At 48.4% G+C, this 15,951-nt stretch overlaps 1 protein-coding gene across 1 annotated transcript in view; it reads left to right on the forward strand.

Moving 5' to 3' along the window:
* PTPN6 (protein tyrosine phosphatase non-receptor type 6) overlaps window positions 1-15,951 on the forward strand; it is a 77,363-nt gene that overhangs the window by 16,218 nt on the left and 45,194 nt on the right. The window contains exon 3 of the mRNA XM_073552980.1: window positions 1,934-2,128. Coding sequence (XP_073409081.1) covers window positions 1,934-2,128 — 195 coding nt within the window. The remainder of the gene's footprint in view (window positions 1-1,933; window positions 2,129-15,951) is intronic.

Here is a 15,951-nt window from a genome sequence, read left to right on the forward strand (position 1 = left end):
CGCTAGTTGTCAGAGCATTCACCATTCATAATTACCAACATAAGTTGAAGGAAAGGGAATGTTTAAAGAGGACTTGTCACCAGGTCAAAATTAGCCGATTTGGCTCTTGTTTTATTCCCTCTGCTCTCCTGGTTCAGTTTTTTTAGGGCTAACTTTTATGATATTTCAAAAGGAAACATGTCTCATGGGATCCTTGGGGGCTTGTCTCACGGGATCCTCAGGGGTGTGTCTCTAGGTGTCTCATGGGATCCTCCGAGGTGTGTCTCTAGATGTCTCACAGGATCCTCAGGGTTGTGTCTCTAGGTGTCTCACAGGATCCTCAGGGGTGTGTCTCTAGGTGTCTCATGGGATCCTCCGAGGTGTGTCTATAGATGTCTCACGGGATCCTCGGGGTTGTGTCTCTAGGTGTCTCACGGGATCCTCAGGGGTGTGTCTCTAGGTGTCTCATGGGATCCTCCGAGGTGTGTCTATAGATGTCTCATGGGATCCTCGGGGTTGTGTCTCTAGGTGTCTCACGGGATCCTCAGGGGTGTGTCTCTAGGTGTCTCATGGGATCCTCCGAGGTGTGTCTCTAGATGTCTCATGGGATCCTCGGGGTTGCGTCTCTAGGTGTCTCACGGGATCCTCGGGGGGGTGTCTCTAGGTGTCTCACAGGATCCTCCGGGGTGTGTCTCTAGGATGTTTAGAATTATTATTCTGTAAACCACGCCCCTTGACATAAACCATATGAGAGGAGTAGAGGGAATAAAATAAGAGCAAAAACTGACTATTTTTGACTTGGTGACAGATATTCTATACAGTATATCTATGAGGAAATCACTCAAGGGCAAAGGAATCGGGGAACAGATATTAGTAAAAATTGAGGGTTTTTTTTTACAGTCGTTCTTTACTGACAATTTTCTGCTTTTTTTCTTTCTGCCTTTTTCTTTTTTTTTTTCCAATTTTGCAATTCTTTCATTCTGCTTTTCCCATGCTGATGGGGTCAACGCTTCCTGAGCACAAAGAGGAAGCACCGCTTTTATATATGTCATTGACTATAGACTTCCTACTTCAGCGAAACAAACACTTTAAGGTTTTTTTTTTTTTTTTATCGTAGTCCAAAGAGTTTGCGACAGTCGAGTCCCATAAATATCTATGGGATGACCTCAGCAGGTTCAGAATTCATTGTGTCCCTTTATGGCAGAGCAGCACAGAGTATTTCAGGAAGCAAGCATGGTAATCTTTGGACGAAGGAGCAGCAGGGACCTCTCCATTCAGGGCTGCAAGTGACAGGGGCAGTGATGCAATCCTGGAAATAAAAGCAAATCGCCGATAAATAGAGAAATGTGACCGCATGCAGCACAGAGTATTTTAGGAAATTCTTGTGCTGTGCTAGTGGCTGGTCATTATCAAGATGGTGTCGTAATATTAGAGGAAATTGGACAAATGGGAGGTCCCATACTGAGGTTGTAGTGTACTGTGGGAATAGCGGTGTCTTTCAGCAGCACAGAGTATTTCAGCATGGGTGTTGCTCCTTATTATTGCGCCGTTCTTGGATGCTGTGAGGCCAGGGTTGGATCAGATAGGTTCAGTTTTATGATAGGAACAGACTGCACATAGTGAAATGAAGTAGGGGCCAGGTAGCTAACAGACTCATAGTACTGGGAGCAGAGTCTCCCAGCAGCACAGAGTATTTCAGAAGGAGAGTGTTGACCCTGTAGAGTAGTAGAGGGAGACGGATGACAAGAAGGACCTGACCACTGACATGACTATCAGTAACATGGGACTAGAGAAATGGAAACCAATGGGTAAGAAGTAAGATTTGAGGTGTCCCAGCAGGGGCGAGAGACTTTCCATGAGAATTAGCATTCATGCTGCCGATACAATCCCCATTGTCCACAGAGCACATTCAGGGGGAGATATGATAGATTCTTCCCCTTTTTTTCCCCCTTAGGTTGGAGGACTCTGTCACCCACATCCGGATCCAGAACACGGGCGACTACTACGACCTGTACGGGGGGGAGCAGTTCGCTACATTAACAGAACTGGTGGATTATTACACAGGACAACACGACTGCCTGCAGGACACCGATGGCACCGTCATCCCACTGAAGTACCCCCTGAATTGCTCCGACCCCACCAGCGAGCGGTGAGTATGGTACCGGCCCTGTGTCCGTGCGGCACAGAAGAAAACATTCTGTCCGAGGCCCAAAGGTTGGGACCTCAGGTGCAGAGCCGGCGTCTAATAACCTCCGACTGGATTAGATACATGTCCGGGTCGGCCTCCACCAAGCCGAGGCATGATGGCCTCCAGTCAGAGGCATATCTAGGCTTTCTGGCACCCGGGGCAAGAATTTGGGTCGGCGCCCCCCCAAGTACATTTGCGACTTGCACACTTAGCCATGTACCCACGAGCTGCTCTCCCTAATGTTCTCAATGTTCAGTAAAAAACTGAAAGCAGGAAGAGAAGCTCGTTGTCACAAGACCATAACTATGAAAATCGCATATGAGTGAAGTGTCCGTGTGATGACTGCTGGAACCTGCAGAGCTGAGTCCTGACACTGCCGGCTTCTGAATTCTCACAACGAATGCTCTGCACACTTTTAGGATTCTCCCTTGCCGATGTACAGTCATGTCAGCACAAGCATGTGAGTTATATACTTCTGGCCACATTCCGACTAGACGTGCCCGGCCTCGCTCTGTTCATTTTCATTGAGTGAGGCCACACACGTCTAGTCAGCATGTGACCGCATGGATGTAAATTACCAGAGCGAGAGAATCCTGACAGCGTTCAGTGAGCACTGTGAGAATTCAGAAGTCTCCAGTCACATAGAATGACTGCAGACTCAGCATAAACCTGGACAACCCCTTTATTGCTCTTAACAAATAAAAACATGAGAATTAGTCAGTATCACAAATAATATTTACATCCAGGTACCTGGATAAATGACCTTAGAGATGATGTTGTCTCTGCAGTCATTCTCCTTTTCTTCTTCTTCCCCATGATGAGTTTTCTCATCCACAGCTCATCTCTGTAGACTTCCATCTTCTCCAGTCTTCTGCAGCAAATCTCCACACTGTAATGATAAGTAAGATATGACTTCCCTGGAACATTCCAGCTTCTTCCATTCTCTACACGCTTCTATTCACACTCACACACACTGTAGATTTGACCCCCCTTCCTCTCCTCAGCCTGTCAGCTGCAGCTGTGTGTGTCTCCTCTGCCTGCTTGTAACCCTACACCAGACACTTCCTGTGCCAACATTCTCTTCTCCCCAGCTAAGGAATGTTAAGTAGCTAAGTGAAAAGAATGTCCTTTATTCCCTACCATGCGGCTGGATACAAGTATGGGAAATATTAAAGAGGCTGGATCGCGAAAACCATACGCGGCAGAGATATAAAAATTACATATCTGCGAAGGGCACCAACCCAGCTTCCTAGCCCATAGTTTTCACGGTTCTAGCACCCACAGAATCGGAGAAATGGATTCTTCCTAAACGGTGTGACATAATTACTGCATGTTTGGTCTTGAATTATTGTCTTCGACAGGCTAAAGAAAATGATACCATGTGCGTGTTTATACGAGGTACTCTCTGTGAGATATAGTCATTATAAGTTTAGTAGTCAGATTCTAGCTCCAAGAGAAGGGGGAGGACCCTCCCCAGACTGCCCCTCCAGTGATGTCACAGACTCAAAGGGATAAGGTATCCCCTCCCTAAAATTGGTCATTCGAGCTGGAGATTTCATGCCAAAAGGAACTCAGATGAGTGGAGACGTGTAGCTCCGCCTTCTCCCCACATGGTTAGCCTAAAGACCATCTTAGCAACTGTAAGTGTTGATCTCTATATTAATCCCATTTATTTTATATTTGCATTGTACATATCTAATGTTTCAACTTTGTAACATCTTTTATCTGTGTAATCACTGCCCTTTTGGGAATAAGTTATAAAACTTATTAGCTCTGTCTTCATGCTCTAAGACAAATTTACGCGCTTTTAAGATAATTACGCTACTGAATTGGGTTGGCTTCAAACCCCTCTATTAAGTTTATAACTTGAGCAGAGAAATCTGGAGCTGGTGGCGGCAGAATGTGGTCTAGGCCCTGGGCACTGCTGAGAGTGACGGAAGGGATTCTATAAGCTAAATTGGGTGGCTGCGGCCAGAGCATTTATAATTCCCTCACTGCAGCCGGCAGGCGACCCATTATCCCAGGTGTAGTTCCCTGACTGACCTGAGGGTAAGGAGGGGTGCCGGAGAGCTGCGAGTTCCAAAGTGGAACTGAAAAGTTTCGTGAAGTATTGAGGGCAGTGGTGGGACAACCAAAATAACCCCCTTGCGGTAAATTGTTAGGGCAAGACTAGCTTGCTGCTTTTTATCACAAGGTGCCAGCGGTGGGATAACTAAGATAAGCCTTCCTGTGCCTGTGATAGCTGTGTGTTGGCAGTACGTTGCGTCCCTCCATCCGTGACATACCGGTGTCAGCGGCGGGATCGTGACACACACGATGCCCTTAAAGATAGAAGTGTCATTATAATGCTCCTAAATAAAAATTTCTGCAATATACTGTCGCCTCACACTATTCCCCTCACTCCTCATACTGTCTCCTCTAACATCCACTCTGTTCACCATACCGTCTCCTCATATATTTACCCCCTCACTATACTGTCTGCTCACACATACCCCTGACTCCCCATTCTGTGTCTGCACACATCCCATCACCCTCACTCCTCATACTTTGTTCACATACATTCACCCCCCATACTGTCTGCACCCATCCCCCCTTACTGTTTCCTCATACATGCCCTTCATTTTGTGTCCTCAAATCTCCCCACACACATTAAATCCCCCCATCCCCAATCCTCCACACACATTAAGTACCCCCCATCCCCTCTCCAAATCCCCCCACACGCATTAAATCCCCCATCCACACTCCAAATCCCTCACACACATTAAATAACCCCCCATCCCCACTCCAAATCCCCCCACACATTAAGTATCCCCCATCCCCACTCAATAACCCCCGTCCCTATTCCCAAATCCCCCCACACATTATGTACCCCCACTCCAAATCTGCCCCACACATTATGTACCCCCCACTCCAAATCCCCCCACACATTAACCCCCATCCCCACTCATTAACTCCCATCCCCACTCATTAACCCCCATCCCCACTCCAAATCTCCCCACACATTAAGTATCCCCCATCCCCACATTAACCCCATCTCTACTCATTAACCCCCCACTCATTAACCCCCATCCCCACTCATTAATCCCCCACACATTAACCCCATCCCCACTCACTAACCCCTTCCCCACTCATTAACCCCCATCCCCACTCATTAACCCCATCCCCACTCCAAATCCTCCCACTCATTAACCCCCCACTCATTAACCCCATCCCCACATTAACCCCATCTCCACTCATTAACACCTCACTCATTAACCCCCATCCCCACTCCTTAACCCCCTTCCCCACTCATTAACCCCCATCCCCACTCATTAACCCCCACACATTAACCCCATCCCACTCATTAACCCCCCACTCATTAACCCCCTTCCCTACTCATTAACACCCCCCCATCTCCCATCTTCGGTGGTTCTTCAGCTCCACAGTGGAGCACATTTACCACCAGGGTTCTCTCTGGGCGCCGGGGAGTGACGTCAGCAGCGTGATCACATGACCTGGCACACTGCTGACATCGCTCTGACCCGGCGGTCAGCGCTTCAGTTGTACTGACGTCTGTATAGACGCCAGTACAATTGTTCCCTGGGAGCCGGCACGCGCAGCTTCTCTGTGTCGCCTGTCTGCTGTGACAGCCGACACAGAGAGCGTCCGACTCTCAGGCCGGGGGGGCGGCAGAACGCAGCCGCCAGGGTAGACACTGCGGACCGCTGCATTAGGCGGCCCGACTGCGCCCGGGGCAAATGCCCCGGCTGCCCCCCCCTGGATACGCCTCTGCCACCAGTGGTCACAGTGGTCTCACTGGACGGTGCTCCGTCCTCAGCAGAATAAAAAGGGAGAATTTGTGGGCGGGAAGCGGGATCAGCCGATCTCAGTAAGCAAAGTCCAGACCTCAGTGGCAACAAAACCTCGCTTTTACTGGAGAAGCTGCTGCTGATGATGATGACGATGATGATGATGATTGTAGCTCTCCACAGTTATTCAGTACACAGAGCCCATAGTCCCCCATGGTGTGATGACCCCGACTATTCTCCTAACTCCCCTCCATCTAGCACTATACGTGCACTGATTTCTCCCCTCAGCCTGGACATTGGCATCCAGAGCATCTCGGGCCTACAGGACAGGACCCCCGCTCTCCTCTCACCGCTGACCACCCAGGACCCTGATTGATATCTTCTTGTGTCGCGCAGGACACGATGTCCCACACGGTTGCACAGATTTCGTTGCAGTCCCGGCAGCGACCATATAGAAGGCGCTGGGTTTATTCTCCTGGGCCCTATAGTTCTCCTCCTGGGGCTGCTACCCACCAGACTTCACAATGGCCCTAACACTAATTACATTTTGTGTACAGATAGCTGAAGAGCCTCTGCTCGCCCATCCGAGCTCACAGACGTCTGACATCGCAGGGCGCCACATACACAGACACAGTATCACACAGAATATGCTGAGATCCACTGAGACAGTACCACACAGAGATGTATTAGATACACTGAGTGAGCATAACTTAGGGTGGGCTTAGATACAGTCAGACAGGATCATGCAACTTATATTTCAGGGTTCAAACAGTATCATTCAAAATAGGATTAGGTACACATCTCAGCTGCCCAGTATCACACTTGACAGGCTTAGATACACTGGCTCAACAGCACAGTATCACACATGATAGGCTTAGATACAGTGGGTATGGAAAGTATTCAGACCCCTTTAAATTTTTCACTCTTTATTTAATTGCAGCCATTTGGTAAATTAAAAAAAGTTCATTTTTTTTCTCATTAATGTACACTCTGCACCCCAGACTGAAAAAAACAAATGTAGAAATTTTTGCAAATGTAATAAAAAAGAAAAACTGAAATATCAGATGGTCATAAGTATCCAGACCCTTTGCCCAGACACTCATATGTAAGTCACATGCTGTCCATTTCCTTGTGATTCTCCTTGAGATGTTTCTACTCCTTCATTGGTGTCCAGCTGTGTGTAATTACACTGATAGCACTTGATTTGTAAAGGCGCACACCTGTCTATATAAGACCTCACAGCTCACAGTGCATGTCAGACCAAATGATTATCATGAGGTCAAAGGAACTGGCCAAGGAGCTCAGAGATAGAATTGTGGCAAGGCACAGATCTGGCCAAGGTTACAAAAGAATTTCTGCAGTACTCAAGGTTCCTAAGAGCACAGTGGCCTCCATAATCCTTAAATGGAAGAAGGTTGGGACCAGCAGAAGTCTTCCTAGACCTGGCCGTCCAGCCAAACTGAGCAATTGTGGGAGAATAGCCTTGGTGATAGAGGTAAAGAAGAACCCCAAGATCACTGTGGCTGAGCTGCGCAGATGCAGTAGGGAGATGGGAGAAAGTTCCACAAATTCAACTATCACCGCAGCCCTCCACCAGTCAGGCCTTTATGGCAGAGTGGCCTGATGGAAGCCTCTCCTCAGTGCCAGACATATAGAAACCCGCATAGAGTTTGCTAAAAAACACATGAAGGACTCCCAGACTATGAGAAATAAGATTCTCTGGTCTGATGAGAGAAAGATAGAACTTTTCGGTGACAATTCTAAGCAGTATGTGTGGAGAAAACCAGGCACTGCTGATCACCTGCCCAATACAATCCCAACAGTGAAACATGGTGGTGGCAGCATCATGCTATGGGGGTGTTTTCCAGCTGCAGGGACAGGACGACTGGTTGCCATTGAAGGAAACATGAATGCGGCAAAGTACAGAGATATCCTGGATGAAAACCTCTTCCATAGTGCTCTGGACCTCAGACTTGGCCGAAGGTTCACCTTACAACAAGACAATGACCCTAAGCACACAGATAAAATAACAAAGGAGTGGCTTCAGAACAACTCTGTGACCATTCTTGACTGGCCCAGCCAGAGCCCTGACCTAAACCCAATTGAGCATCTCTGGAGAGACCTGAAAATGGCTGCCCACCAACGTTCACCATCCAACCTGACGGAACTGGAGAGGATCTGCAAGGAAGAATGGCAGAGGATCCCCAAATCCAGGGGTGAAAAACTTGTTGCATCATTCCCAAGAAGACTCATGGCTGTACTAGCTCAAAAGGTGCGTCTACTGAATACTGAGCAAAGGGTCTGAATACTTATGACCAGGTGATATTTCAGTTTATTTTTTTTAATAAATTTGCAAAAATTTCTACATTTCTGTTTTTTTTTCAGTCAAGATGGGGTGCAGAGTGTACATTAATGAGAAAAAAAAATAACTTTTTTCAGTATACCAAATGGCTGCAACGAAACGAAGAGTGAAAAATTTAAAGGGGTCTAAATACTTTCCGCATCCACTGTACACTGTCTCAGCAGCACACTATCACCCATCATGTGTGATACCGACTAGTGCTGGTTAGAGTTGAGCGATACCGTCCGATACTTCAAAGTATCGGATCGGAATGGATCGGCCGATCTTAAAAAAAAGTATCGGTATCGCCGATTCCGATACCGGAAATCCCATTCAAGTCTATGGGACTTCCGGTATCGGAATAAGAAAAACCCTGTTTTTGCCTTGTACAGCCTCTCTGGGGTCTGTACGGGCCTTTCGGGGGGCTGTGCCGGCCTGCCAGGGGGTCTCTGCAGGCTCCGGTGGTCTGTGCCGGCCTGCCGGGGGGCTGTGCCGGCCTGCCGGTGGTCTCTGCAGGCTCCGGTGGGCTGTGCCGGCCTGCCGGGGGGCTGTGCCGGCCTGCCGGTGGTCTCTGCAGGCTCCGGTGGGCTGTGCCGGCCTGCCGGGGGGCTGTGCCGGCCTGCCGGTGGTCTGTGCAGGCTTCGGGGGTCTGTGCAGGCATCATCCGATGGGACTACAAGTCCCATCGGGCGATGCCTGCTACCATGACAGTGATTGACACATTAGCCAATGATGGGACAGTAGTAGTCCCATCATCCGGCTAATGTGTTGAATGTAAAAAAAAAAAAAAAAATTACATGCTACATACATGCTACATACATACAACATGCATACTACATACATGCTACATACTACATACATGCTACATTCATACTACATACACTCACTGGCCACTTTATTAGGTACACCTGTCCAACTGTGTGTTAAGACTTAATTTCTAATCAGCCAATCACATGGCGGCAACTCAGTGCATTTAGGCATGTAGACATGGTCAAGACAATCTCCTGCAGTTCAAACCGAGCATCAGTATGGGGAAGAAAGGTGATTTGAGTGCCTTTGAACGTGGCATGATTGTTGGTGCCAGAAGGGCTGGTCTGAGAATTTCAGAAACTGCTGATCTACTGGGATTTTCACGCACAACCATCTCTAGGGTTTACAGAGAATGGTCCGAAAAAGAAAAAAAATCCAGTGAGCGGCAGTTCTGTGGCCGGAAATGCCATGTTGATGCCAGAGGGGGGGGGGGGGGGGGGGGGGGGGGGGGGGGGGGGGGGGGGGGGGGGGGGGGGGGGGGGGGGGGGGTCAGAGGAGAATGGGCAGACTGGTTCGAGCTGATAGAAAGGCAACAGTGACTCAAATTGCCACCCGTTACAACCAAGGTAGGCAGAAGAGCATCTCTGAACGCACAGTGCGTCGAACTTTGAGGCAGATGGGCTACAGCTGCAGAAGACCACACTGGGTACCACTCCTCTCAGCTAAGAACAGGAAACTGAGGCTACAATTTGCACAAGCTCATCGAAATTGGACAGTAGAAGATTGGAAAAACGTTGCCTGGTCTGATGAGTCTCGATTTCTGCTGCGACATTCGGATGGTAGGGTCAGAATTTGGCGTAAACAACATGAAAGCATGGATCCATCCTGCCTTGTATCAACGGTTCAGGCTGGTGGTGGTGGTGGTGTCATGGTGTGGGGAATTTTTTCTGGGCACTCTTTGGGCCCCTTGGTACCAATTGAGCATCGTTGCAACGCCACAGCCTACCTGAGTATTGTTGCTGACCATGTCCATCCCTTTATGACCACAATGTACCCAACATCTGATGGCTACTTTCAGCAGGATAATGCGCCATGTCATAAAGCTCGAATCATCTCAGATTGGTTTCTTGAACATGACAATGAGTTTACTGTACTCAAATGGCCTCCTCAGTCACCAGATCTCAATCCAATAGAGCATCTTTGGGATGTGGTGGAACGGGAGATTCGCATCAGGGATGTGCAGCCGACAAATCTGCACCAACTGTGTGATGCCATCATGTCAATATGGTCCAAAATCTCTGAGGAATGCTTCCAGCACCTTGTTGAATCTCTGCCACGAAGAATTGAGGCAGTTCTGAAGGCAAAAGGGGGTCCAACCCCTTACTAGCATGGTGTACCTAATAAAGTGGCCAGTGAGTGTATATACTACATGCAACATGCATACTACATATATACTACATGCAACATACATACTACATATATACTACATGCAACATACATACTACATATATACTACATGCATGCAACATACATACTACATATATACTACATGCTACATACATACTACATATATGCTACATACATACTACATATATACTACATGCATGCTACATACATACTGCATGCTACATACATACTACATGCTACATACATACTACATATATGCTACATACATACTACATATATACTACATGCATGCTACATACATACTACATATATACTACATGCATGCTACATACATACTGCATGCTACATACATACTACATATATACTACATGCATTCTACATACATACTACATGCTACATACATACTACATATATACTACATGCATGCTACATACATACTGCATGCTACATACATACATACTACATACATACTACATACATGCTACATTCATACTACATATATACTACATGCAACATACATACTACATATATACTACATGCATGCAACATGCATACTACATATATACTACATGCTACATACATACTACATATATGCTACATACATACTACATATATACTACATGCATGCTACATACATACTGCATGCTACATACATACTACATGCTACATACATACTACATATATGCTACATACATACTACATATATACTACATGCATGCTACATACATACTGCATGCTACATACATACTACATATATACTACATGCATGCTACATACATACTACATGCTACATACATACCACATATATACTATATACATACTACATGCATGCTACATGCTACATACATACCACATACATACTACATACATACTACATACATACTACATGCATGCTACATACATACTACATGCTACATACATACTACATACATACTACATGCTACATACATACCACATACATACTACATATATACTACATGCATGCTACATACATACTGCATGCTACATGCATGCTACATACATACTACATACATACTACATGCTACATACATACCACATATATACTACATACATACTACATACAATACATTCATACAATACATACATAGACATACAGTACATATAACATAGAGTAACATACTTACCAATACTTGTCACATTGTTCCCCGAAGCCATTGTCTTTTACAGAATAAATATTAACATAACAAACCACAAAAATACTCACCCACGATCCGAAGCAGTCCACGAGTGTGTCCCACGACGATCTTGGGTAGAGAACTGCAGCATCAGCTGATGCTGCCGTTCTCTACGGGCTGCAGGAATCCAATGACGGAAGGTAGGTATCCTTCCGCACTGTATTCCTCCGCCACTTAAAAAAAAAAAAGTCCCTAGTCTCACATTATGCCATTGCTGTGTGGGAATTTCCCACTTATAGTCCCATCGGACGATGCTTGCACAGACCCCCGGACATCAGCACAGCCCCCCGGCAGGCCGGCACAGCCCCCCGGCAGGCCGGTACAGACCCCCACAGGGTGCACAGCCCCCCGGCAGGCCGGCACAGCCCCCCGGCAGGCCGGTACAGACCCCCACAGGGTGCACAGACCACCGGCAGGCCGGCACAGCCCCCCGGCAGGCCGGTACAGACCCCCACAGGGTGCACAGACCACCGGCAGGCCGGCACAGCCCCCCGGCAGGCCGGTACAGACCCCGGGCAGTCCACACAGCCCCCCGGCAGGCCGGCAGAGACCCCCGGAAGGCCCGAAATGACGGCGCATCATGATGCGCACACACCACGCATCATGATGACGTCATTTCGGCTGTCAATCAACTTTGAACTTCCGATTCCGATGCCGACTTCCGATATTGAAAAAATATCGGAAGTCGGTATCGGAATTCCGATACAGCAAGTATCGGCCGATACCCGATACTTGCGGTATCGGAATGCTCAACACTAGTGCTGGTGCATCTAATCCCATCATGTGTGATACCGATTAGTGCTAGTGTATCTAATCCCTTCATGTGTGATACATGTGGCTAACCTCTGTGAGATCAATAAACCGCGTACAAATAGTGAGTCTATAGAATTGAGTCCAGTAGAAGCAGCGGCCGCACTGGACAGATAAAGATAGAAATGTCCGGTGTAGAGTTCTGGGAAATAATCTATTATCTCTCTCTCCTCTCTCTTTCTCTCTTTAATCTCTCCTCTCTCCCCTTTCTCTCCTCTCTCTCGTCACCTGTCCTCTCTCCTCTCTCTCTCTTTACTCTCTCCTCTCTCTCTTCTCTCTCCTCTCTTCTCATTCCTCAGAGGCAGCACAGTGAATGACAGCCGTTGCATTGTGTGTGGTGACACTTGGGTGCAGTTACTTTTCTTTTTACAGGTATCTGCTCCATCACCGCACAGCTTCACTATTGTGACAGGAGTGACATGACTGCTTTCTGTGGTGGTGACATTGTTATCTTCCAAGAGCAACAAACAAGAAGGTGATGAGCTCCGAGTCCTTACATGCAGTGTTCTCCTTACAGGCAGTGAGCTCCTTACAGGCAGTGATCTCCTTACATGCAGTGACCTCCTTATGGGTTGCCCTCGCTTCACCCAGGGCTGTGGGGTACTCAGTACCGGGCCGGTGTCAGGGGGATGATGTGTCACAGCAGCGACGACCCGGTCCGTGGCCCTGGGCCCCAATATCAATGGCGGTGATATTTGTTTGTAATGTAAAGTTCGTGACGCCACCCGTGGTATTTGGCCAGTAAGATGGTAAGCCAACGCGGCTTGCAGATCCACTGGGACTGATAGTGTGATGCAGCTAAGATGGTGTAGCTTCCCACAGGTGGAGCTGTAGTCCCAGGGCAGTGTATAGGTGCGATGGAGGAGTAGGGGCACAGAATGGTGTAGATGTTGATACCCAGATGTAGCGGTGCTGATGCGGGAATGAATGGCGGACACCAGAGCTTGCAGTTTCAAAACTTTACTCACAGTTCGTAGTGCACACCGGTGCCTGCTTCAGTACCGTGTCCTCCGGGGCAGAAGCTCAGCTAACCTCCAGGCAAGATGTGCCTTTTCTGAACGACTCCTCTATAGCGCCTATTGGTGTGAAGAGCTCCAGTACCGTGGTTCTCTGAAGTTCCTCCTGTCAGGTGTTCCTAACAACTCTCTCACTTGTATGACAGACAGCTGTAGCCTGCTTCGGGGACTCCCTTCTCCTGAATCCCGGCTCTCTATCCGTTTTGCTGTTGTGTCCCAAGTCTTGGTTGGGAGCAGTGCATTTACAGCCAACTACTCCACCAGTGTCTGCTGCAGAACCATAAGTGTCCATACAACCTCGGGGACCTGGCCCCGGCCTTGCGCTGAGAACCTATAGGCAGGGTTCCTATCCAACCCACTCCTCCTCTCTGTTCTCTCTCCACTTCGTTCCGTACTTGTCTTTCTCTCTCTTATGGAAATGCAGGTTACAGTTCTACGTCTCTCTCTCCTTCTTCTTCCTTTCCAGTGCCAGCTGGCTCAGGTCACTGAGGCAGCTGCAGCACTCCTTCCTCCATCCCTTCTTCCAGGGACCTTTCACTCCTCACCGAGTGGATTCCTTTCTCTCCTCTCCTCTGGGACTCACCCCTAAGGGACTGACCTGTAATTCTATCTTTCCCCTTTCTTTTATACTAACTCCACCCACCTCCCAGCACATTTCGTGTTACGAAGCAGGGTTCCACGAAGGGTGCTCTGCTACCCCCAGCCTGAAGCTGCTAGGTGTCCCTGCTGAACTATCCTGTGTGTGGGATGCAGGTGTTGGAGTGTGGCAAGGAGTTCCCACCTTACCTGGATGGTGGGGCACTACACCTTAGGAGAAGGTGCAGTACCTCTGTGGCGACTGAGCCTCAGGGGCTCCACACTTACATGCAGTGACCTCCTTACTTGCAGTAAGCTCCTTACATGGCGGTGACCTCTCTTATATGCAGTGAGGTCCTTACATGCAGTGAGGTCCTTACATGCGGTGAGCTCCTTACATGCGGTGAGCTCCTTACATGCGGTGAACTCCTTACATGTAGTGCGCTCCTTACAGGCGGTGTGTGATGTCACGAGTGACTGCATACTCCACCTCCAGCAGGGCGAATTTCTATGACACCCGTGACCCTGGATACACCGCCTCCAGCAGTGCGAATTCAAACAATGAAACGTGCAGCCAGATACCCCGCCTACAGCAGGCGAATTTCAATAGTTACACGTGTATCTGGATACACCGCCTCCAGCAGGGCGAATTTACAGAGATAAGGGAAACACCAGGGAAACCGATACAATGGAGGGCCCTGCAATAGGGAACTTGGACGTGGAGACCTCCTGCGCTCCCCTGAGTCAGTGTCTCTACACTCCTGACGGTCCCTAGGCAGGTTCCGCACCTGGCGATGAGCAGGATACCTAAAAACCCTACCTCGCCCTGACCTAAAAACCCTACCTCGCCCTGCATCTATCCCTTTCTAATAAATTGGACGGTGCAGAAACTAATCCCACCACTGTACTAAAACACACATAAGGAAAGTTACAAACAGGGAAAAACCACTTAGCTTTCCTCCTGAATAGCTGCTACTTCACCAAAGCTTTGTCAGAGCTGCAAGGAACTCCTCACTGTTGCTCCTTCCACACCAGGACTCTGACTGAGCTGCAAGGAACTCTTCTCTAGCTCCTTCCTCCACCAAGGATGGTTGGAATGACCAATATCACCAAACGTGAGTGAGACCACATAACTCTCCTTCAAAGGCAAGAGCCAGAGCAATCACACCTGCTAATGATTCCCGTGTAATAATACTAGCCACCACCGGTGGCAAAACTAGAACTAAAGACACCACTGTGTAATGACTCTAATGGCCACCGGGGGCAAAACTAACTTTAAGCAACCAGCTTAAAGGAAAAAAATGCATCCAGCATGGATCGTAACAGTAGCCTCCCTCAGTGAGGGGCCTCCTTATCCTTATCCTACAGAGGGGACGCCCAGATCCAGAGTTCACCCCAGCCACTACCTGAACTTCAGGTTCATGACAAACGAGCACCGCTGGTATTTTCAATGTATGTTCTGGAGGCACCACACATCTCCAAAGCACCGACATGGGGAACGAGTTGTGTATGTGCATGTTTGGGGGGTAACTCGAGCTGGTAAGACTCCGCAACACACTTCCACTGGATGTTTTTTGGTGGCCACCCATACATGCTCGTTCACACACAGGTCCGGACCTGAATGTTTATTGCCACACATTAGTTTGTCACAATACGGTGAACTCTTACTGGAACTGACAACAGAGGCGTCCCCCTGTGTCACCACACTCACACCCCCGCAATTCATGAAAGGGCTCACCACCCTCCAACCCCTTCCACCACGAGGTCTGCGCCCCCCAGGGTTGGCTAATGGTGAGGGTTGAGACTTGCCCCTACTCTCCTGCAGCACCTCTGCTGCTCCCACAGGAGAGGAAGGGGCCAGTTGCAGAGAGACGGCAGAGACAGTAGCCCCTAGGCAGCA

The sequence above is a fragment of the Dendrobates tinctorius genome, unplaced genomic scaffold, assembly GCF_039654945.1.
Source record: "Dendrobates tinctorius isolate UK_male_01 unplaced genomic scaffold, ASM3965494v1 ptg000196l, whole genome shotgun sequence".
NCBI lineage: Eukaryota > Metazoa > Chordata > Amphibia > Anura > Dendrobatidae > Dendrobates > Dendrobates tinctorius.